Below are 23,430 nucleotides of genomic sequence, written 5' to 3' on the forward strand. Positions count from 1 at the left end.
TTTGCCTTCTTCTTGAAAGCTTTAGTCAGACACTACATTAAAAATCACATTCTTCAGAATTTCTCTTTTTCTGGTCAATTAAGGAAGGTAAGCTGGGTAAATTATGACAGTATTTTCATTTTTGGGTTTCATTTTTATCACTTTTTTTTTCTCTAAGAATGGATGCATTCCTCCATCCTCAGTGTAAGTGTCTTGTCAATTCTTGGGCCTAGATGAATGAAAAGATGTGACTTCTTTGCAACCGCAGCTCAGGAGGCTGTAAACCCCACTGAGATTTGTCAGTTTGCACCGTGCCGCTGCCTACAATGTAGGAAGCGAGAGAAAGAAAATGGCAGAGAGTGGCAAGATTCCTTTCAATCTATCACACTGACAGGGTTTTACACTGAATGGAGAGCTATGCACCAAATATTAGCAGGTTCGTGTGAGCTTGGCATTATCTGCGCTAACATTCACTCTAGTATTCACTGTATGGCTGTGACCTTCTCATTATCTTGGTTTTCCTTTTCCTATCCTTTTCTTGTCTCGTTCTCAGAGGCCATTTTAGGTCCGATAATAATTCTAATTGAATAGCCACTTTGAATAATTTACCTGAAGGCTTGATATCACATTCAGAGGAACATTCCATGAATCTGCCATTTTGTTATACAGTTCCATTCACTGGAGCTCTGAGTTTCAGCCTTTGATTGTGCACTCTCAGAGCTGTTTTTTTTTTTCTCAAGAGGCCTTTCTGCTGTGCTACAGGGGCCCTCAGAAGAACGAGTGGCCTGTTTTAAACTTTTGAACTCCTTCTTGAGCCTGGCTCCTGATCCACCCACCTCCACAGCACTGTGTCGCACATGCATGTTCATGAGAGCCAACAAAGCAGCAGACTGAAGCTTCAGAGCTGTTTCGTTCTACCTCAATATAGTGGAAAATACAGTGCTGTAGAACTTCTTGAAGTTTTCCAAGAGGATGACGGCTCTCTGCTAACACTAAACCTGGAAATTGTTTTGGCATTTAGCCAAGTAGGCCTTATTTCTGAATTAAAGGGTTAGTTCACCCAAAAATGAAAATTCTGTCATTAATTACTCACCCTCATGTCGTTCAGAACACGAATTAAGATGTTTTTGATGAAATCCGATGGCTCAGTGAGGCCTGCATTGACAGCAAGATAATTAACTCTTTCAGATGCCCAGAAAAGACATATTTAAAACAGTTCATGTGACTACAGTGGTTCAAGCTTATTGTTATGAAGTGACGAGAATACTTTTTGTGCGCCAAAAAAACTAAATAACAACTTTATTCAACAATATCTAGTGATGGGCGATTTCAAAACACTGCTTTACGAATCTTTTGTTTCGAATCAGTGGTTCGGAGTGTGTGTCAAACTGCCAAAGTCACGTGAACCACTGAAATATTGAAACTTTTATGACGTAACGAAGCCTCATTTACTGAAATCACGTGACTTTGGCAATATATTGATGTTATGGCAAACCATAATGCTTCAGAAATTATTCACAATGTTGATTTGATGCTCAAGAAACATGTTGAAACAGTTGTGCTGCTTTATTCTTTGATGAATAAAAAGTACAAATGAACAACATTTATTTGAACCAGAACTTCTTTGTAACAATTAAATGCATACTTGCTGTATTAATTTCTTTTTTAGTTAATATTTCATCATGTTACATTCATAAATTTCAATCAACTTTAAAATGCAGCCTAATTTTAGATTTTGTTTTTCATTTTTCGTCTTGTCTACATTACTGTTGAAATATCTTTTAACTAACCTTTTTATTAAGACATACCCAAAAATCAGACACATTGATCTAGGACTTTTCTTTTCTCGATGCAAATTGTTGCAATTAAAATAATTGGCTTGTGGAATTAAACTAAATGATCTCTTTCATACTAATATAATTTCTTTCAAATGCTTAAATATGGAGTCTTTTAAGATTTCCAGAGAAGAACTTTAGCTGGTGAAATCGATATTGAGGGAGGGAGTAAGAAATCAAGAGTGCCTGTGGACGGACAGATGATATCAAGAGCAAATAGTGTTTTTCCAGTGTGAGAGACTGAAAGCCAGGATGGGAGGAAAGTAAAAGTGGCTCATCTTTCTCCTGTCAAAAAGTCGGGAGGATTCTCCCACCACTGCCTTTGTTTTTTAATTCACTGCCAGCGCTGTGTCAAATAACATGGCTTTCATCTCAAGTGGCTCCTACCCTCCCGTTTACACCCTCCACTTTACAATTCTACCTTTGTGTTCACGCTTCAAATAAACCCCCTTTGTTCTGCTTTCCAACACTAAGAAATCTGCATCACTCAAGTATATTAACTGAGGACTATTACTGTCACACAGAACTGCTCCCTGGGCTCTAGTAAAGACTCCCTTGACAAAACCCCCAGTCATGTTAATCCAAGCATTAATAAATGGAAAGATGTACAACTGTATTCAAATTGTGCTCTGGTGTTTCATGCTCAAATAAAAGGGACGGGACCGGGCGGGAGGTGTCGTGATCAGAGATCTGCAGAAGTAACAATATCACAGGGTATCACATTTTTAGATTCGCCATTGTTCTACTCTTTCCCTACGTGCGGTGCATGTCGTCATATTGAATCTGCAGTTAAAGAGGCTTTAACTGCTGAGCTAAATAAAGAGCTACAGGGGGTAAAGCACTGGCGGGAACTGTAATGAAATGAATGCTGGGATGTAACCCTTAATGCGCTCTATCAGGCACATACATCTGCTCCTAATATAACAGCGAGCGCATCCAGCCCGCCAGCCTTTGCGTAAGATTGATATTTTGTTTATTAAAATCCAGGAGTTTCACTCGTCTTTTTGCATCCTTCCTGTTCCTGCTAATATTCATCAGATCCGCCAGTCAGACGCTTGCTCCTGACGGATTTCATATTCGCTTGAATATCTAAAAGGTTGAAGTTTTTCTCCTTTTTTCTTTCTTTCTTTTTTTTTTTAAATGTACTGGGATGCGTAGGTGACTTTGGCCCCTCTGACTAGCGGGGAAGGTGAGTTCTCAGCTGTTTGAGTCCACACCTCGTCTATCGCTAGCTGTAAAGGACGAACAAAAATGTTATTGCTTTTTTCATCACGGCGAAAATTACACTGCTTCTCTCCGAGAACGAGCTGAGTTTTCGCACTCCCAGTCCACTACTTCTGCAGTGCGCCCATCGATCCGAGCGGATAGGCATGAGGAGGTGGGGGCTGGGGAGGAAGTGAGTAAGCGGGTGAGAGATAGAGAGAGGGAGAAAGTGAGGGAGAAAGGTTAAGCTAGCTCCTCGGCCGCTGGCCTGGAGGTTTGCTGGGGCTTTGCCACGCTGAGGTGCCCGGCTTGATTCCACTCCCATTTCATTTTGGAACGAAACAACCTTTGTCCTGCTGTCATTTCCCTCACGCACGCTCCGTGACCTGTCACTCACACCTGCCGTAATGAATGCTGACACGGATTTGCTCTTAAATTTGTGGATTTGAACGGAAGGCCTGCCAGTGTTTCTGAAACCTTATTTACATACTAATTAACTGGCTTAATTACTGAATTTTCAAATGATTAATATCATTATAATACTTATGTACACCAAAAACACCAGATGGAGAACATACTGTGGCAGTTAGATTGAACAGAATGGTAAATAACCAGAACCATCAGTAATATTGCAAAGAAATCCGTAATATAGTTTTTTTCCGATCTTTTTTTCCAAACTAGTTGTTGTATATACCTGGTATAGAGATATTGTATCAGAGATTTTTTTTTTTCTCTTTGTAATATACAAGGTAAACATGGTTGACAAAAATGATTGTTCTATCGCCATCTCTATTTTTGTAATTTAATGTCTTAGGCCTAATGATCATGTGACCAGTTTCGCTCTTTTCCATGTGTATTGCTTCACTTTTTGTGTCTTAGAAGAAGCTCTGAAGGTGTTGAACTGAAGTATCAGTGTACTATAGTGGAACAAAAAAAAATTGCCGTGTATTGATGATTGTATTGTTATTCTAATTGGATTTCAGTGTTTTGCACAATGTTATTCTTTTATTCTTTATTCTTTTGATTGGTCAATCTCCTTTTATCCAAAAGTATTCATGTGAAAAAAATTGTGCTATTGTGGTATTGCACTGTTTATTATGTCATTCAGACTGTGTTATTCAAGATTTAATTTACAATGCGTTTTAATTCAATTCAGTTCCAGAATTTGAATTGAATCGAAGTTTAGGTGGCAAACAGGATGCAGAATTGCACTTTGAAATTTGAAAATGTTCAAATTAAAGGGTTAGTTCACCCAAATATAAAACTCTGTCATTAATTCCTCACCCTCATGTCGTTCCACACCTGTAAGACCTTCGTTCATCTTCAGAACACAAATTAAGATATTTTTGATGAAATCTGATGGCTCAGTGAGGCCTGCATTGACAACAAGATCATTACACTTTCAATGCCCAAAAAGCTACTAAAGACATATTTAAATCAGTTCATGTGAGTACAGTGGTTCAACCTTAATATTATGAAGCGATGAGAATATTTTTTGTGCGCAAAAAAAACAACAACAACAAAATATCGACTTTATTCAACAACATCTAGTGATGGCCGATTTCAAAACACTGCTTCATGAAGCTTCGGAGCGTTACGAATCTTTTGTTTCGAATCAGTGGTTCGGAGCGTGTATCAAACTGCCAAAGTCACGTGAACTATTGAAGTTTCAAAACACTTATGATGTAATAAAGCCTCGTTTACTGAAATCACGTGATTTTGGTGCTCCGAACCACTGATTTGAAACAAGCTTCGAAGCTTCATGAAGCAGTGTTCTGATATCGCCCATCACTAGATATTGTTGAATAAAGTCGATATTTAGTTTTTTTGGTGCACAAAAAGTATTCTCATCGCTTCATAACATTAAGGTTGAACCACTGTAGTCACATGAACTGATTTAAATATGTTTTTAGTACATTAATGGATCTTGAGAGAGGAAATGTCATTGCTGGCTATGCAGGCCTCACTGAGCCATCGGATTTCATCAAAAATATCTTAATTTGTGTTCTGAAGATGAATGAAGGTCTTACAGGTGTGGAACGACATGAGGGTGAGGAATTAATGACATTATTTTCATTTTTGGGTGAACTAACCCTTTAAAGGTCTTGAAAAAGTCTTGTTTGAAAGTTTTGAAATAAAGTTTTAGTTTTTTTTTCTAGAATGCCTGACCTATGTTGACTTTTTTTATTTATTTATTTTTTTGCATTGCAAATAAATAAATTCCTATTCTTCCAATTCAACTTCCAGTGGAGTATTGCCAATTCAATTTAAATTCACATTTATGAGTTGAAAGGGAGTTCATTCTCCAATATGTAATGTTGAATTAGTACGGTTTCATGAAGTATATGTTATACAGTATTTTGAAGTATATATTTTTTCTGTCACCTGTAGATATAAAAACCCCATTTTATGTGTGTATATATATATATATATATATATATATATATATATATATATATATATATATATATATATATACCCCTATGTGATATCCTGCTCCATCCTATATTTCTCATTTCCCAAACCACCATTTTGGCCTGAAGACACAACTCACATCTCTATTTGTTGGTGCTACTAGAGAGACACAACTTGCACCCTGCTCGCTCCCAGGCACAATACATCCTGATGGAAGGGCAATTTGCCATGCTAAAGCGGGGAAGAGAGCGGATCAGTTTGGCATGTTAAAGCGCCATAAATAAAATACCATTGTGACCTGTTGGTCCTGAACAGCTTGCAAACAGAAATGGAGGGTGGGATTCATCAGCAGGCCCTCTGGTCAACACCACACTGTCCTGACAGTGTGGATAAATCTTAGTTGGCCCACTTGTGCTGTTCCAGTGTCATGCCTCGAGCCGAGTGGAGTAATGACTGGCTGTAACATCAGCTGCTGCCCCCTTCTCCAGGCCAGGTTCTCCTAATGCCACCCTGTCTCTGACCAGGGGCTTTCTGGCTCCACGCTCAGTCTCATTCTGTCTGCATCCAGGCCGTAGTGGCAGACTGTGGCTCACTTATAGCAGAGAAACTCTCATGATGCAGGAACAGAAAGCATGAATGTGTGGTCCGTTGTATTTTTGTAGCTTTTTGGTTTATTGCAACACTTCAACGCTGTCGGTGCAGTTGTGTTAAGAGGTAGTTGATATGCAGTAGAAGCTTTGTTTCCCTGAGCACTCATACAGGAGCCAGCAGTCTGTGCCAAGCCCCCTGTTGTCACCTTCTCAAGTGCACCACACATTGACAGTGTTTGCACACTCCAAATCTCGCATTACTTGCGCATTTCCATGCCTGCAGGAAATAAATGATACTGGAACAAGCAACGTTCTGTTCAGACTATTTTTATTTACACTGCAGCTTCTTTTAATCTCTAAATAATTCAGTGGATCACTTAAAGAAGGGTCTCTTACTTCACAGCGTCTTGAGAGGTTGCATTATTCGCTAGTATCTGCAAGCTAAAATCTGATACTTGTTCCAGAGAGTTCTAGGACCATTATCGCTGATGTTTTCATGCTGCCCCCGAAGTTGTTAATAAAAAGAAGATCTGCTTCAGTGTTTTCTTGGCTATAGAAACGGCAAAAGGGTCATGTTTCCAGATCAGATTACGTCACCTGCAGTGCTGCACCAGAAGAGACAGTGAGTCATGTTTGACAACTCGCAACGCCACTGAATCAACTGGTGTTCTCTGATACAGAGTCTAGACGGCGTCCACTGTTAAAGGATTAGTTCACTTCAGAATTCAAATTTCCTGATAATTTACTCACCCCCATGTCATGCAAGATGTCTTTCTTTCTTCAGTCAAAAAGAAATAATGTTTCTTGATGAAAACATTCCAGGATTTTTCTCCGTATAGTGGACTTCACTGGGAACCAATGGGTTGAAGGCCCAAATTGCAGTTTAAATGCAGCTTCAAAGAGCTCTACACGATCCCAGACGAGGAATAAGAGTCTTATCTAGAGAAACCATCGACTGTTTTCAAAAAAAAAAAAAAAATAAACGTTATACTTTTTAACCACAAATGCTCATCTTGCACTGCGCCACGCATTACGTAATCACGTTGGAAAGGTCACGCGTAACGTAGGCGGAAGTACCGAGCAAGTGTTTACAAAGCGAACATGCAAAGACTAAGTCAAACGGCCTTTTAAAAAAAAAATAAATAAATGTTGGCCGATTTCGAAGCTGGAGGAGAAAATGGAGAGTTTTTCGTCCTACCGCGATACTTCCACCTACGTCATGTGTGACCTTTCCAACATGATTACGTAATGCGTGGAGCATCGCAGAGCAAGTTGAAGTCCATTACATGGAGAAAACTGTTGAAGTCCACTATATGGAGAAAAATCCTGGAATGTTTTCCTCAAAAACCTTAATTCTTTTTGACTGAAGAAAGAAAGATATAAACATGTTGGATGGCATGGGGGTGAGTAAATTATCAGGAAATTTTAGCTCTGAAGTGAACTAATCCTTTAAAATATCCTATGCAGAAGTTCTTGCTGAGGTGAGACTGTCTTGAATCATTACCGTCTAGGGTGTTTATCATGTTATTTTCCCAATTTTGGTCGATAACTATATATATCTAAAATTATATCTGTCTCTCTATACCAGGGGTGCCCAATCCTGTTCCTGGGAGATCTATCTTACCTGCAAGGTTCAGATCCTGATCCATTACACCTGTCTGTAATTATCATGTGCTCCTGAAGATCTTAATTAGCTGGTTCAGCTGTTTGATCATGGCTGGAGCTAAACTCTGCAGGAAGGTAGATCACCAGAAACAGGATTGGGCACCCCTGATCTATTATTTATATATTTTATCTGCTCTTCATTTTTAAACTTTCAGTTGACCCAAGATAAACATTTATTTAATTAATTAATTTATTTTTTATAGTTTGACATACTTCTCGACTTCTATATCTATCACCCTATCAACATCAATCAAGGTCTTTTTACAATGAATATGCTCATTATAGCGCTCAAGACAGCTATTCACTTGATCTTGTAGGTCAGCATTGGTTCATCCAGTGGTGTAAGTTTGGGGTGGGATTGCTTGCACAACCAATGACCGACAAGGGGAGTGTCCTTTTGAAACCAGTAATTATTTTTGCAATTCTGTTTGATCATGCAGAAATGACACACTTCGCTTTTAAGTATCTCAGTAAATGAGTGAGTCATTTATTGATTTGCAGTATATCAGATGTGTTGTAGATTTGACAAGAATAATGTGTTCCTAAGAGTGCATCACAGTGTTCCTCAAGGTCACAACATGTCGTTAGTGTCTAATATATGAATTGTGCAATAATTAGTGTCTAATAAATGAATTGTGATTGTTTCTGGTTTTCGCTGACAGACACTGCTAGATGCCAGGATTTACACAGGATTTCAATCCAAAGCTCTGTACGCAATGTTCATACGCAATGGCTCTGATAATTAAACCTTTTAAGGGCATAATGAGCTTATCGGGGGGGCTTCCTGCGGAAAGCGATCCTCTGCACCTAATCTCATCTGTTCCTCATCTTTAGACTGTCAGTTAAGAGCGTGGATTTACATACATTTACATCACGCCTCTTCAGCGTGACAACGCCGAAGCGACGATGAGTCGATAACGGCATGGAGTAATCTGCTGTGATGAGTGATGTCCGGGCTGTGGATTTTGGGGAGGATGTCTGGTGTCCTGAGCTGCAGGTGTTGGTTTTTCCGTCTCTTTGTGTTGGTCTTTTGCCTTTTAAGTAGATGTCCGTGGCACTGAGAGTCGCTGAAAACAGATTTGCCGCATGAGCGGCGAGCGCCTGCACCGCTGGAACTGAAATCACTGCTTATCCACCCTGCAAAAGCAGTGCAGTGATCCCCACCTCATAAAGGACCTGTTGTTTGTCAAATATATATGTTCCCTTTTCACAAAAGCATTTTGTCACGTGGACCTGAAATGAGTTATCAGAGCTGCAGGTGTAGATATTTGACATCAGAAGGAAATAAATATCAGGTTTAGATATATCAGAGCAGCAATTCTCATCAATTATGGATTGGTGAACCTTAACCACAAATGCCCATTCCTTGGGAAAATGGGAAAATGTCTCCTTAGAGGCAGCACTTGCAGCGACTTCATTCTTAAATGGCTTTTGGTGGTTGGATGGCAAAATGTTTGCAGAATCTAAGTGACTTTGTCAAGCGAGGACAGATAGTTGGCGTTTATAAAGGTTGTGGTAATCTTTATTTTCAGGGGAAGAATTTGACATATGATCTGAGCGCAGAAAAGAATTTCCTCAGACAGCATTGAGTGTCTTTTTTTTTTTTGACACTGAACACCAGGAGAGCTTTATTTTTAAGGCCATCCTTTCTTTTTATTGTGTTGTTTTGATCCGCCGTACATTAATTGCATTGTTTTTCTGCCAACATGAGTGTAGCCCAGAGCAGTGCATTTAATCACCAGTGCTAAAAGCGAATGAAGCATGCGCTCAAGACACGACCACGAGCGATTTGCTCTCCACTCAGTTACTGGCCAGATCAGTGCGAAATTACGAACAAAAAGAAAGTGACTCCTCAAAATTAGCGCAGCCGAAACTCGATCCATCGTCCTTGAGTGGAAAAGAGAGCCCGGCTTCTTAAGCATTGATTTTTCCAGCTAAAGAAAAGTGCAATAACAAATGAGAAGGAAAAAAAAACAAAACGGGGAGCCGTGAGCTGGAGGGTGTCTGCGGTAGATGAGGGAGTAGATTCTGCAGACGACGCTGACAGTCACTTCCAATTCCGTTATGCAAATAAACGTCTCCCCTTCCACCCAGCCGTGGTGCTAAATGAGACCTGCCTTTGAATATCCATTTCCTTGTCCGCCACTGTTTATTTTTGATCGCCGGGGTTGTTTGCTCGATCACATTCGCGTAAACACACGTGCATGTGTATGATCAGGCGCTGAGATGCGTTCAGACTTCTCTCTCATGTAACAAACGTGCCATTGATCCACCTGTGTGTCCTGAATCTGCAGAGACGTGTTTACTTGGACTGTTTCGTCTGGTTTACCGGTTTTGGCCAGATATTTAGTCAATATAGCAGGTTGTTTGTGTTTGTCACTGAATCTCAAGATGTTAAATAGTTGTCAGAAACACTATTTGTCTCTCATGAACTTGGATGTCTCTCAGTGGCTGATATGTGAATATATATATGTGACCCGTGCTGCCAAAATGAGTCGCAATGAGCAAATTTTCAAAAATGTTTTATTGTTATTTTCACAATCTCTATTAAAAAACCGTCAATCAAAATGATGTATGACTTGTTGGAGTCCAACAAAAAAAATGATTGAGCTACACCTGTTTGAAGTCAGCAAAGTCAATTTTGAGAAAAATCGAGTTTTCAGAAGTTTCCAAAACTAAATCACCTTAAAATCCCTGTTAATAACACATAAACCAAATATATATAGGAAAATATCTATATTAAACTTTTTTTTCAATATTTTGAAGTACTGTAATTCTGTTTATATGTGTATATCAGGATCGCTGTCTGAGGCGTCTTTGTGCGAGCGCTTCGGATCCGTCAGTCAGCGCGAGTAAGATGGATTTGTTTACATCAGCAGCATGAGTTTAAAAATCACATTTCATTGGATCAGATTCATGCTTTTAAAAATCACTATGAATATTCACAAAGTTGAAATGCTGCACTTTACAACGATACCAAACTTGGACTAATAAGGAAGTTGCTGAAGGGAAGCGCGAGTGGTTGAAGAGAACAGAGAAAAATGGCATTTTTCATGAACAAAGGAAAGGTACTCCTTTCAGAAAATACAATTAAAAATACTCTTTATTTGCTATTTGAATCATTTGGATCGCTAGATAAGGGCTTAATGAACTCATTTTTGTGAAAACCTCATATTTCGACCAAAAATCGACATTTTTGACTTGTTTTGCCTGTAGATCATGCACATTCTGACTCATTTTGCCAGCACGGGTCATATATATAAGACAGTTTTAAAATAGAATTGCATTTGTTGAATGTAATTTCCATTTAAAATGTGTTGCAAGAATGCCAGAATGGAAACTCTGTGTGAAACTTTGTGAAATTGTTGGTTTGTATCGCCCATCCTCTCTGTTTTCTGTAAATGCTTTGAGTCAGAAAACCCACTGATGCTTTTGTCCCCTGATAAATAATTCAATGTGTCTGATTAAAAATTTTTGCAGCATGTGTTTTGGAGATTTCTGCCATGGTGTGACAGGCACGCACACGTTTGTTTGACATGAGGAGAAAGGTGGAGTCTGTTTTTCTTTCCTTACTGTCTGAGATTTAGTGAACGGTGATATGGCAGGTGGTAGATTCCACTCCCTGGCGGCTGAGTGAATTTAACCAAGTGTTGGATTGCGTTCTCTCCATCCCTCGCCTACATGTAAACACAATCTCCCCCTGTCTGACTGCGCTTCCGCTGGTTTGTATTCCCCCCTGTCCTCCCGCTGATACCTTCCACAGTTAATAAAAAAATGGCCCTACAGACTTTCCAATTATATTTCTTACTTAAATGAAAACATGTTGTCAAGCAGCTTTGCACAGCTGCCATACAGGAGCCCACCGATCGTGACTGCACCAGGTTTGTAGCAGTGAGTTAGCCATTTAGCTTCAGGAAAGTTTGATAGCTGCACTTTTTTTGATTTTCAGTTTTTTTTTTTTGTGGAAAGCATTTTTTGTTATTTTTTATAATATTTGGCTTTATATTTGTTTTATCATTTATATATATATTTTTTTAAATTTTTAAATAATTTTTAAAACGTATTAGGTTTCCCCAAAAATATTGTCTAAGCATAAAACATTGATGATAAATTATTTTGATGATTTTTTTTTAAATTAATTAATTTATCATTTATTTATTTGTTATAATTCTTTTAGAATTATTCTTTACCCGAACCAATGGCAAATAGGGTGAGTGCATTTGAAAATGATCAATTTTTTGCAATTTTTGGTGGCGCTTGTGACGCAGAAATGACTCACTTCAGTTGTAAGCAGGTTGTTTTTGCCTGTTGTTTTAAGGTCAGTTAGTGTTTGACCCCTGGTTAACTCCGCTGCATGTTGTGTTCTCTGGCAATATGAGGTCACAATGCTTGTGTGCTTTTCTTCATAACAGTCCCGCTATAAAAGCCCATAAAGGGCTGTGTCTCAAAGGGCCGAATGTACGGCCCCTGCTAATAAGAAGCATAAATCTCAAGGCGAGCTACAGTTGGCTGTGGCAAACTACATTTAAACGCAGTTTTATCGACACTCAGACAGGACCTGCCCCTTCCATGCCTGTCATAAAACAGGCATTAGCGTGGCATTTACTCATTGTGCCGGGTGCACAGCGCGTATTAGCTACTGACCAAGCTAAGGGCGGCCAGTAAAAAGGCCACTTGTTCAGTCAATTATCAGTAATGGTGTTTAATGGCAAAGTAGCTCGACCACCTAGGGTGTGCCACGGGGCCTTTTAATGGCACCACCCCCCTGGGCCTGGCGAGAATTTGCACAATTTGCCATCCTGCACCGTGTGCCGCCACATCCTTCCAGTCGCCGCGGTCGGCTAATTAATTCCCCACCACATCAGAGCGCTGTAAGGCCACTTGTTTCCCATCGATCGGTGCGCGGCTTGCCTGGGGTCCCGCAACCCCCGCGGCCCCTCGGAGTCTCGGGCACAGGCACAAGAGCTAACAAGTAAAGGTCAGGGCCATTTTAAATGTGGCACCGTCGCATATGCAAGCGCCATTAGCCTCGCAGACTCTCCGGAACCTTCTGCCGCCCCTCTTGAAATGAGGACTTGAAATGCCCTTTCCTCTCCCCTGCTGCGTTACTAGATAGGAAGAAGTCTAAGAAGAGCATTCTGTTCTTTTCCATGAACCTAGTCGCCCCTTTTTACCTTATTTCTCTCAGCGAATATAAAAGCAGGACTGTTATCTGTGGGGGCCGCCCGGCCCCCTTACATACTGAAGAGACAGCTATTATCCCTCAGGCTTTTCTTTCACAGAAGGAGGAGAGAGCGGACCTACGATTAGGCACAGACCGGGTGTGGGACCACGCTCACCTTTGTGCCGTGTCTGTATATTGTGTGCCCTCAAGAGCTTCTTATCTCACAATCTGATGGCCGCTGGCAGGCTGAATCTATCCTTGAATACACGTCCCCTTATTGAAAGGCTGAATGGGTCAGGGTGGTTTGAAGGAAGTAAAGCAGGACTGGAAGTGTGAAGTTGTGCATGAGGTCATTGAGTATGACCGAAGAGCTTTTGAGAATATAAATATTGAGGAAAAAATATATAATCATATATTACTCTTTAAATTTAAGCTTTTCATATTATCAGTATTATATTAATATAATATAAAGACTGTAAGAGAAAGATGAAGGGAGCGCACAGGAGAGAGAGACTTCAGGCTGGTTATGAGGAGAGACAGTTACATATGAGCCTGAGTCGAGAGCTGTCTCCTCCCATCATGCCTTAGTGCAGCTGTAGTCAAGGGTATCTCCTCTTTCTGGACAAAACTAGATGCTCCGGCTACAGGCCTCTTAACTAGCGTCCGTCAGCAGGGACAACATAATTACACAGCCAACATATATTGCTGTGATTGTGGAAGGCAGGTATGATGGTTTATATTCCCCCATTACAATATCACATGGTTTTTAGAATGTCACTGTCAATGCTATAGTTTCTCAGAAAAATCCATTTACATTCTCATCAACATTTTCGTTAGAAAGAAAACGAGTATTACCAAGAAACCAACAATTTGGTGGCCAAAGACCTTTTATAAGAATAAATTGTATGTTTTATCATAATATAATACTAATAAGCAATAATTAAATTATTTAATAATATTTCATTTATTTACTGAAAAAACCTAGTGGGAAAATATTCCTCATTTAAAAGTTTGGAAAAATAAAGGCTGTGTGAATATTTTTATTATGATTGCTCTGATTGGGAAAAGAAAAACTTTTCAGAGAAAATGTAAATATTAAGATATATAGCAAATACTTTCAAAAGCATGGAAAATACAGACTTTGTTTTTACCTTTTTACCTTTATTATAATTTATTTATTTTCATTGCAGATGAGGCTAAATCCTGAAGAAGAAAGATAACCCCGTGCTTCTGGTCATTTATGAAACGTGTTCCTCTGAACATGAAGCACAGTTTTTAGAGGACCATAAATATGCAGCGAGTGATAGCGGAGGATAACAGATTCCCCTCAGCCTCTATGAGAGCACCAGTCAGTGTGATCTTTATTGGAAGTGATTGAGGGTGATGAGGAACTCTAAAGCTCGCAGCTCTATTGTTCTCTATGGGGCTGAGTGACTGATGGCTCCTTTTGTGGAGAGAAGGTGTTTTTCTAACCGCCTGTACTTTAGGGCTAATCTCAGGGACCTCTGTGGGTACGTCAGGCATGGCGTGCAATTTTTTTGCATTTATTAATATATGTGCATGTCTGTAATGTGAAAGGAGCAGAAACGAGCAGGTTCAGACATACTGTGGGATGTCAGTGTGTGTGTGTGTTTGAGGGCTATGGCTGGATGCGCTCTGAAGTGTGTCCTTGCAGACAGGGTTTTCCTCAAGGATGAGCAGGCCTCTGTCAGGGTCAGACAGGATGGTACCCTTGGGTCCGTGGAAGGGATATCATTCCTCACCGAACATGGCCATGAGCAGCTTTTAGATCTGTGTGCGTGTGTAATGCTTTTAGGCTCCAGTAGTTATCTATATAAGTAGAGGTGCGTAAGATGACAATAATATCTGATGTCGAATACCTCAAATACCACAGACATGTTGGATTCTTGATACCCATTTAGACAGCAAAGCAAAAATTAATATGCACAGTCCTGTATTTCCCTGCTGGGAAAAAAATGCTTAAAAAAAATGCTTTGCTGGTCTTAACTGGTTTAAGCTAGTCTAGTTTCCAATCTTTGCCAACCAAGCAAGTGGCTAAAACCAGCTAGCCAAGCCGGGAGACGTTGTGATAACTTGCGAACCAGCTTAGGCTGGTTGAAACTGCTCTTTTTAGCAATTAATATTAGTATATTAGTATATAGTAGTAAGAAAATTCTCCAAAGTGTTCATGTTGTCAGAATCCACTGTCCATTAAACCGGATTTACTGCAGGACTGTAATACTTCTGCCCCTTTGAGGAACTTGTTTTATTCTGTTGATACTTGTGAAAAAGTTTTTAACCAAATAAATCCAAATTAACTCTTAACGACACATAGTCTTTATTCAAGTAAGCAATATTAAAATAATATTAATAAATATAATGGGTCTGGTATTGTTACATGTATTTTTTATTATTCAGGTGTGAGTTTCAAACAAAGCACTGGTACTTTGGCATTACTCATTTTTTCTTCTTTGTTCTCTTACAGGTAGAAGATGCTATGCTTATGTTTGATAAAACTACAAATAGACATAGAGGTAAGTGCCCATTTGTTTTGTGTGTGTGTGTATCTGTGCTTTTGCATGTGTGTGTGTGTAATGTTATTATGAATGTCCTTCAGTTCGACTGTGCCGTTAGTCGTGCAGTTCACAGTTGTGCTCTGAAGACATTGAAGCGTGAGTTTTCTGTATGAGTACAGGAGCCCCTGTGCTGCGTGTTACATTATAGCATTATATCTTCAAGGACGTTTCATTTGAGCCCTGAAGGTCAAGGCTAATATGGTCCAATAAAAGAGCAGCGATTTCCACTGTAGCCAATCCATCGACTCGATTTGATTAGTCCGACATTTACCATTGGATACGCAGGGTGGAGTGTTGCTCGGTCATGTTCGCTCACGCCTGCAGGCTTGTGAGAAATGTACAATACCTTCAGACTTATGATATACTGGACTTGAGGTTATTGCTCACCTGAGCGATGTTTCTGTTACTTTATTTGTGAGACTTTTTTTTTTTTTTCTGAGAAAGAATAAGCTTAATGGAACGTTACAGGGATTTGGGGAGATGTTTTGTCTTTGCCTATAGATGTGATTGAGTGAACAAGTGATGTGATTGATGGAGTAAAGGAGAGGAGAAATGTGGAGATAAGAGGTTAAGAGATGAAAATTAGGATATAGGGTGAAGTCAGAGAGAGGGAATAGTGAGAGGAAGAGAGAAGAGAAGATGATGAAAAGGTAAAATTATGACAAGAAGAGAAGACAAATGGGAAATGAGGATGGGGAGAAGAAGTGAGAAGAAGAAGAGGAGAGAAGGTGTGAAATGATCAGGAAAGGAGAAGAGAAATTATGAGCTTGAAGGAGAAGTTAAGGGAGGAGATGAAAGAAATGTCGAGGGAATGAGAAATGAGGTGAAAAGAAGAGAAATGAGGGGATGAGAGAAGAGAATGAGAAATGAGGAGAGAAGAGAAATAAGGGGAGAGAATGAGAAACGAGGAGATGAGGAGTAATAAGAGGCAGACAGAAGTGAAATGGGAAGCGTAAAAGAGAAATCGGGAGGAGAGAATGAGGAGAGAAATTTGGAGAGGGAATGAGAAATAAAGAGAGAAGGAGAAATTGGGAGAGGGAATGAGAAATGAAAAGAGAAGGAGAAATAAGGGGTGGAGAGAAGAGAAATGGGAAACATGAAAGAGAAATAAGGAGAAGAGAAATGGGGAGAGGGAATGAATAATAAAGAGAGAAGGAGAAATAAGGGGTGGAGGGGAGAGAAATTGGGAAGCATGAAGGAGAAATAAGGGGAAGAGAGAAGAAAAATTTGGAGAGGGAATGAGAAATAGAGAAGGAGAAATTGGGAGAGGTAATGAGAAATGAAAAGAGAAGGAGAAATAAGGGGAAGAGAAAAGATGAATTGAGAGAGGGAATGAGAAATAAAAGAAAAGAAGAAATAAGTGGTGAGAGACATGGGAAACATGAAGGAGAAATAAGAAGAAGAGAGAAGAGAAATTGGGAGAGGGAATGAGAAATAAAAGGATGGAGAAATAAAGGGTGGAGAGAAGAGAAATTGGGAGAAGGAATGAGAAATTAAGGGAGAATCGGAGAGCGTGAAGGTGAAATAAGGGGAGAAGAGGAGCAATAGGTAGCGTGAAGGAGAAATTTGGTGTAAAAAGAGAAATGAGGAAAGATAAGGAGAAACAAAGAGAAGTAGAGAAGAAAATGAAAAGAAAGGAGAAATGAGAAGGAATGAGAAATGAAGGCACGAGAGAAGAGAAATTGAGACCATGAAGGAGAAATAAGGGGTGGAAAGAAGAGAAATGGAGAGAGGGAATGAGAAATGAGGTGAAAAAACGAGAGAAACAAAGGAGATGTAAATAAAGTAGAACAGACATGTGAGGAGAGCTGGTCAGAGTGTTGCTTCGGCTTTATCCAGCTCTTATCCCGGTCTTACTGTGTGGCTTTAGCAGCGATGCCTCTCATGAGGACATTATAAAGGTGAGCGCAGCTTTAACTGACAGCCTGAGAGAGAGAGAGAGAGAGAGAGAGAGAGAGCAGGCAAAGGAGAAAGAGGAAGCAGACGCGCAGAGAAATAGCTAGCAGCTTCATGCTACACAGTTCACAGGTATAGCGTCCTCCTCTGTAGCGGCCTGAAAGCCACGAGAGAGATTCTTAGCCTTGAGTGGCCTTTGTGTGGGCTGAATGAAGAGGCCGAGGAGCAGCACTGTGTCTTTTATGCAGCATAAGTGGCTTTCAGCGCTCACAGATGGGCAGGTTGTGGAAATGAAGTAGACGGTATTAATCTTTCAACCCGAGATTTGCCTTTTAATCCATATCGGTCATATTTTAAAGGTGAGCGTGTGCGTGTCTGTTTTCGTAAGGTGTGCATCAGATGTGCATCGCCCCTTTAGTCTTTTTCTCTCTCTCACTCACACTCCCCACCCCCCAAAGGACTTCCTGTCCTCCTGGGCGCTGCGACGCTCTCGACTGCAGATCGCTGTCTGTGACATCCTCAGAACAGCCTTATAAGTCACAGTGATCTTTCTTCCTTTTTGCACGATTAGCGGCTAAGCTTTTTTAATCTACTTCACAACCTCGAGTCAAAAACAGTTCGCAGGTGATCGCAAATCGTCCGTTCCACCCATACCGAGCATTTCTAAATGTCAAGTTGGCCTCCAATCTGAAAAAAGATGTTTCCTTTTTTTAAATAGAGATCAGAGCATAAAACAAATACGCTCGCTGAACTTTGATCCACACTTTCTTCTGTTCCTCTGTTTCGCCTGCCCCAATGCCCCGCCTGGGTGTGCGTACATGCTCTTGTAAATACTCCCATAGGGCATAGTGTCCGTGTCTATGGGAACATAGGGGGCAGAGAGGTTTTTTTGAGGAGCCATGGCTCTCTGGAGAGCTCAAACTGTGTTCGAAAGAACAGGCAGGTCGGAGTGAAGGTGGAGAGCGTCTGTTTAGCGCTAGCTTCGGCCCCTAGTGGCAAAGAACACTATTATTCTCAAACCCTTGCGGATGTAGCAAAGAGCAGCGAGGTCGGGAATGAGACTAGCTGCCATTAAACACACCGCTGGTAAACACCAAATGCCAGACAATGTCGTCAACAACCAGCCATTTCCATTAAAGATCTTGCACGCTTTTCAAAGAGATTCCTCACAATAGCGCAGCAACAATAGCCGCTTGCGGATGTGTTTTGCTTTTGTTTACGTGCCGGTCGGAATATGTGCGATTGTCTTTTTGTTTATCCGTGTCCTCCTTGTTTTTTTTTTTTCTTTTCTTTTCAATGGTATCTTCAGCTAAACGAGGTGCCGTGAGGGTCACCGGATTTAATAGCCTCACAGCAATTACTTTATGTGGCTGCAGCTTCCGCTGAAATGAAGTGGTCAACTGGACGGTAATGGGAAGGCAGAGAGAGACATTTAAAATAGTTTTTGAAGATTAATTTTTAAATGAATGTTTTTTTTTTCTCCTGAAAGAAACCTCTGGTTGAAAATATAAAAAAGTGCAAATAGAAATGCAGTGAACGGTCAGTGCTGTGGCCTGGCTGTTTGCATACATACATAAAGGTACATAAAGATCACAGTCACTAGACCACAGGGAGTGGGAAATTATTTCTAATGTTTCAATTTATTACAATTTTAATGACATGTAAAATATAATATGATTTTTTTTTTTTTAAATTGTAAATTTAGCATTTTTATTCAATCTTTTTTTTTTTTTTTTTTTCCCGATTTTGCCTTTTTATTTAATAACCATTCAATTTAATGACAATTTGATGGACAAATTAAATTTGGGGAGAAAGAAAAAAAAAAAAAAAAATATATATATATATATATATATATATATATATATAGTAAATTTGTGATGTTTTCATTTTGGATTTTTGATTTATATATACGGTCAAATAAAAAATTATTCAGACACTAGATATATTTTTAAAAAAAAATTTTTACTAGTGTGTTCAGGACACTATAGTTCATTCATGTAAGTGAGGATAGCAAAATAAAGTAAACTGTGACATATTATACCCAAATAATTTTAAATATTTAATATATATATATATATATATATATATATATACACTGCCCTCCAAAAGTTTGGAAACACCCCTGGCAAAGTGTGGTTTTGGACGATATCAGCATAAATCCTTATGATTTTTTGGTGCAAATACATTAAAGTAACTTGACATTATCATTGAAGACCAGCAATAATAATTTTCATTTTGATTACATAATAATGGCAATATATACATGTCAAAGTCAGACATGCCCCTTTGCCAGCTGTGATGCCTGGTTACTGGTTTAAACTTGGCCCATTTTTGGGTCAGCACACCTTAACAGCTTCAACAATTGAGTGCCAATTAAGTTTAGAATACAATGAACCAATTAGAACCCAGTTTAGGTCAGATAGCTGCTAATGGTGGATCCTTTGATGAATCAAAAATGTAAGTTTTTTTCTATATATAAACTGTTTATGTAATAAAATATGTTTCGTAGTTTGTGTCGTCCCTTATCAGTGCAAAATTATCACAGGGCAGTGTATATATATAAATTTAATTTTAAAAAATATATATTTTTATTTTTTACATTTTTATGAAAGGTGAACCTAACGATTTAAATGACATGTTTAATTCAAAATATTTTGGTGTGGTTTTGTTTTATCTATTTGTTTTGTTTATTTAGTGTGAATTCAGGTTGATTGGGACACTTCTTCCAATTTATCTCAATGGCAAAAAGTGTCCCAATCACCCTGAATTCACCCTATTTATTTGATTTAGATATTTGTATTTAATAACAATTTAAGTGACAAGTTTATTTATGTACTTTGTCTGTTTTTAGAAGATAACCATCCATTATTATTATCATTAATGAATGGTCCTGGAAGATATATTATAATATCACATGTGCTCATGTGGAACACTAGAGTTTGAGTTTCAGCAGTGTTGTGTGTCAATTTCACTCCCGTGTCTCAATAGCTATGTTTCCATCCACCTATTTTTATGCACATTTTGGGATTTTGCATAAAAAAACGCTGGATGGAAATGCCAAGATGGCATAAATTCTAAAAATGCGCATAAAAAAAACATACGAAAACATGCGCATAAACTACAGTGAAAACACTTTTACCGAATGAATTCCTTGATGCACATCAAAAAAAGACGTGACTTTGCGATGGAATGGCATAACTGGACCAACCAGCGAGCTGATCTTGTTGCACAGCATCTGAAACGCCGTTTTGGTCATTCTGTCCTGCCTGAGCGAAGTCTGTCGTTGAAGTGTTTCGGTATGATTCCCTCCCAGAAGCGCTTCAAACAGCTGCGTTCACAAACCCCAGCATCTGAATGCAAGATAACATGACAGCGTTTACTGTATGCTCTGAGGTGCAAAAATCTAAAAATGAATATATACAGTGGCTTCTACTGCAGCAACTTCCATTTTTATTAGTGATTTTTAGTGCCAGTTTATCAGGAAGTGACGGTTTTGTTCTCTTCGTCTCACTGGAAGGAAACAGTGCTTTATTCGCAAATATTTTGTGCGATATTCCAAGTTAAATTCGCAACTTTGGATGGAAACATAGCTATTGATTTCCCCCATCATTCACTCAATCATTCCCTGTTCTCTCTCTACTTTGACTCTCGATCAATAAATGGAAAACTGCCTAAAAAAAGCATTGCAGCATGGAGAGATTACTTTGGAGGAAAAGACCAATTTGTTAAACACAAAATAAAAGGACAATCACATTACTTCCTGTTCCCTCCACTGCAGCACAAGACAATCTCACACTCTGTATTACTGTCATCATCTCGACTGTATGACTGCAACTGTGTGCGCAAGAGAGAGAGACAGAGATGCTAGTGGATGTCAGAGGACAGAAGTAGAGACAGACAGTCTCTAATCCTCCGCAGTCTGTCTGTCTTCACACCCCCTGCAAGACTATTCAACACTGTCCTTCAGCTCAGAGGTGACGAACACGCGGCAGCTAAAAGACGCTCTCTATTTATCCCCCTCTCTGCTGTCCTTCTCCCGTGAAAAGGGCGTTAGCTGTGCCAGAATGGGAGGACAACAGACAAGGTCTTGCATTCAAAGAGAGAGAGTGAGAATGATTGTGGTGGAGATCGAACTGTATGGTGGTAGAAATGGCCAATAAAGCCTTTTTTTTTTTTTTTTTGCTGTGTCTGGAAAGGCTTTTGGCCCCATATACACACACACACTCCATCAGGGCATATTTTAGTCTTCTCATCTTTTATCTCTTCTCTTTCTGCCTGTCTGTCTCTCTCTCTTTCTGCTGCCTTTTTCTTCTCTAGCTGAACAAGTCTCAAGTGAATATGCTACATCTGTGCTTCACAAAATGAGAAACAAAGTCTGTGCTGCGTTAGCCTGCCGGAGCCTGATTTTACACACCTTAGCACAATTCTGCTCTGATAATCTCAGCGCTGAACATTCATCAGTCTGACTGTAGAGACACTTCCTTTGTCATCCAGAAACCCCCCCAAATACTGGGCATGTGCATTATGGTCATTTCGACCACTTGGAGAGCTCGACATATAAATGAGTGGGATGGAGGGTGATGAACTTCTTGGGCCGTTATGATTGCATTGCAAATTTGTTTTCTCATTTTGTGTTTACTTTGTTCCAAGTCTGTGTGCTGTTCCTGTGTAACTGTTTATGTGGAACACAAATTGACCTTGCTTTATTTGTTTTTGAGAAATCTTCTTTTTCCATACAAGTTCGCTGTGATCACAGATGTCCAAAAGGCTTCAAAAAGTACAAAGAAACATTATAAACATAGTCCATATTACCCAAGTGCTGTGTTCAGAGAGCCTGTCCACATTTGAGGTCTTTGCACTTCACCACTAGTCTACTTTCATGATGTACACTACCGCTCAAAAGTTTGGAAACATTACTATTCTTAATGTTTTTGAAGGAAGTCTCTTATGCTCATTAAGGCTGCATTTATTTCATAATAAATACAGAAAAAAACAATAATATTGTGAAATATTATTACAATTTAAAATTATGGTTTTCTGAAGGTTCCAAAACAAAATTACAGAGCAACCATAATCCCTGGTGATTACATCAAATTTGGCAGATGTTTTCCCCCAACAGTTCACCAAACATTAATTTAAGATATAACAGATGATGTTTGCGTGAATACTCGCCAAGACAGATATTTTGAAATACTGTAATTCTGTATTTGTGCGCACGCTTCGGCTCTGTTTTGTTTACATCAGCATGAGTCTCTTATGCTCATTAAGGCTGCATTTATTCCATAATAAATACAGAAAAAAAACAGTAATATTGTGAAATATTATTACAATTTAAAATTATGGTTTTCTATTTTAATATGCTTCAAAATATAATTTATTTCTGTGATCAAAGCTGAAATTACTCCAGTCTTCAGTGTCACATGATCCTTCAGAAATATTGTATTTGAAGTGTTCAATAGCACTCTGAAGCGGTATTCGAGATAGTTTGGGTTTAGTGTGCATTAAGGGTACCAAGGGCACCTTTGGCGTTTTTAAGACCTGGGACAGTCTTGAGCACTTACTACTTGTTACGTGCACATGCTCTCAAGTGGCCAAGACATCAAGTTTAGGTGTTTGAACAGGCCCAGAGTCTTCTGAAGCCATCAAGTGCTTTTTTTACATCAGTGAAACCAGTGATACAGTGAATTTATTTATTTATTTATTTTTTTAAATCACAAATTCAGTTTGAGAACTCTGGTGGAGGGGAAGATTAGCAATGAATATTGACTGAAATTTTATACATATACATGTAGTGTATTTATATGTGACCTGTGCTGGCAGAAAGAGTTTGAATGCACACAGGCTAATTTCAAGCTAAAGGCAAAAAAAAATGTCAATTTTGGTCAAATTTGAGGTTTTCACAAAAATGAGTTCGTTAAGCCCTCATCTAGCGATCCCAATGCTCCAAATAGTAATTAAACACCTACAAGTATCTTTATTTGTTCATTTTCTGAGAGGAGTACCTTTCCTTTGTTCATGAAAAATGCTGTTCACTTCTGGATGACTCGCGCTTCCTCTCAGCACAAGTTTGGTATCGTTGTAAAGCGCAGCATTCCAACTTTATAAGT

General features: G+C 39.2%; 1 protein-coding gene across 19 annotated transcripts in view; it reads left to right on the top strand.

The window, feature by feature from the left end:
- The window catches only part of msi2b (musashi RNA-binding protein 2b), a 337,078-nt gene that overhangs the window by 154,094 nt on the left and 159,554 nt on the right, over positions 1-23,430 (top strand). For all 19 annotated transcript variants that reach the window (XM_051861127.1, XM_051861130.1, XM_051861128.1 and 16 more), the window contains exon 7: positions 15,337-15,385. In XM_051861127.1, coding sequence (XP_051717087.1) covers positions 15,337-15,385 — 49 coding nt within the window. The remainder of the gene's footprint in view (positions 1-15,336; positions 15,386-23,430) is intronic.

The sequence above is a fragment of the Ctenopharyngodon idella genome, chromosome 15 (assembly GCF_019924925.1).
Source record: "Ctenopharyngodon idella isolate HZGC_01 chromosome 15, HZGC01, whole genome shotgun sequence".
NCBI lineage: Eukaryota > Metazoa > Chordata > Actinopteri > Cypriniformes > Xenocyprididae > Ctenopharyngodon > Ctenopharyngodon idella.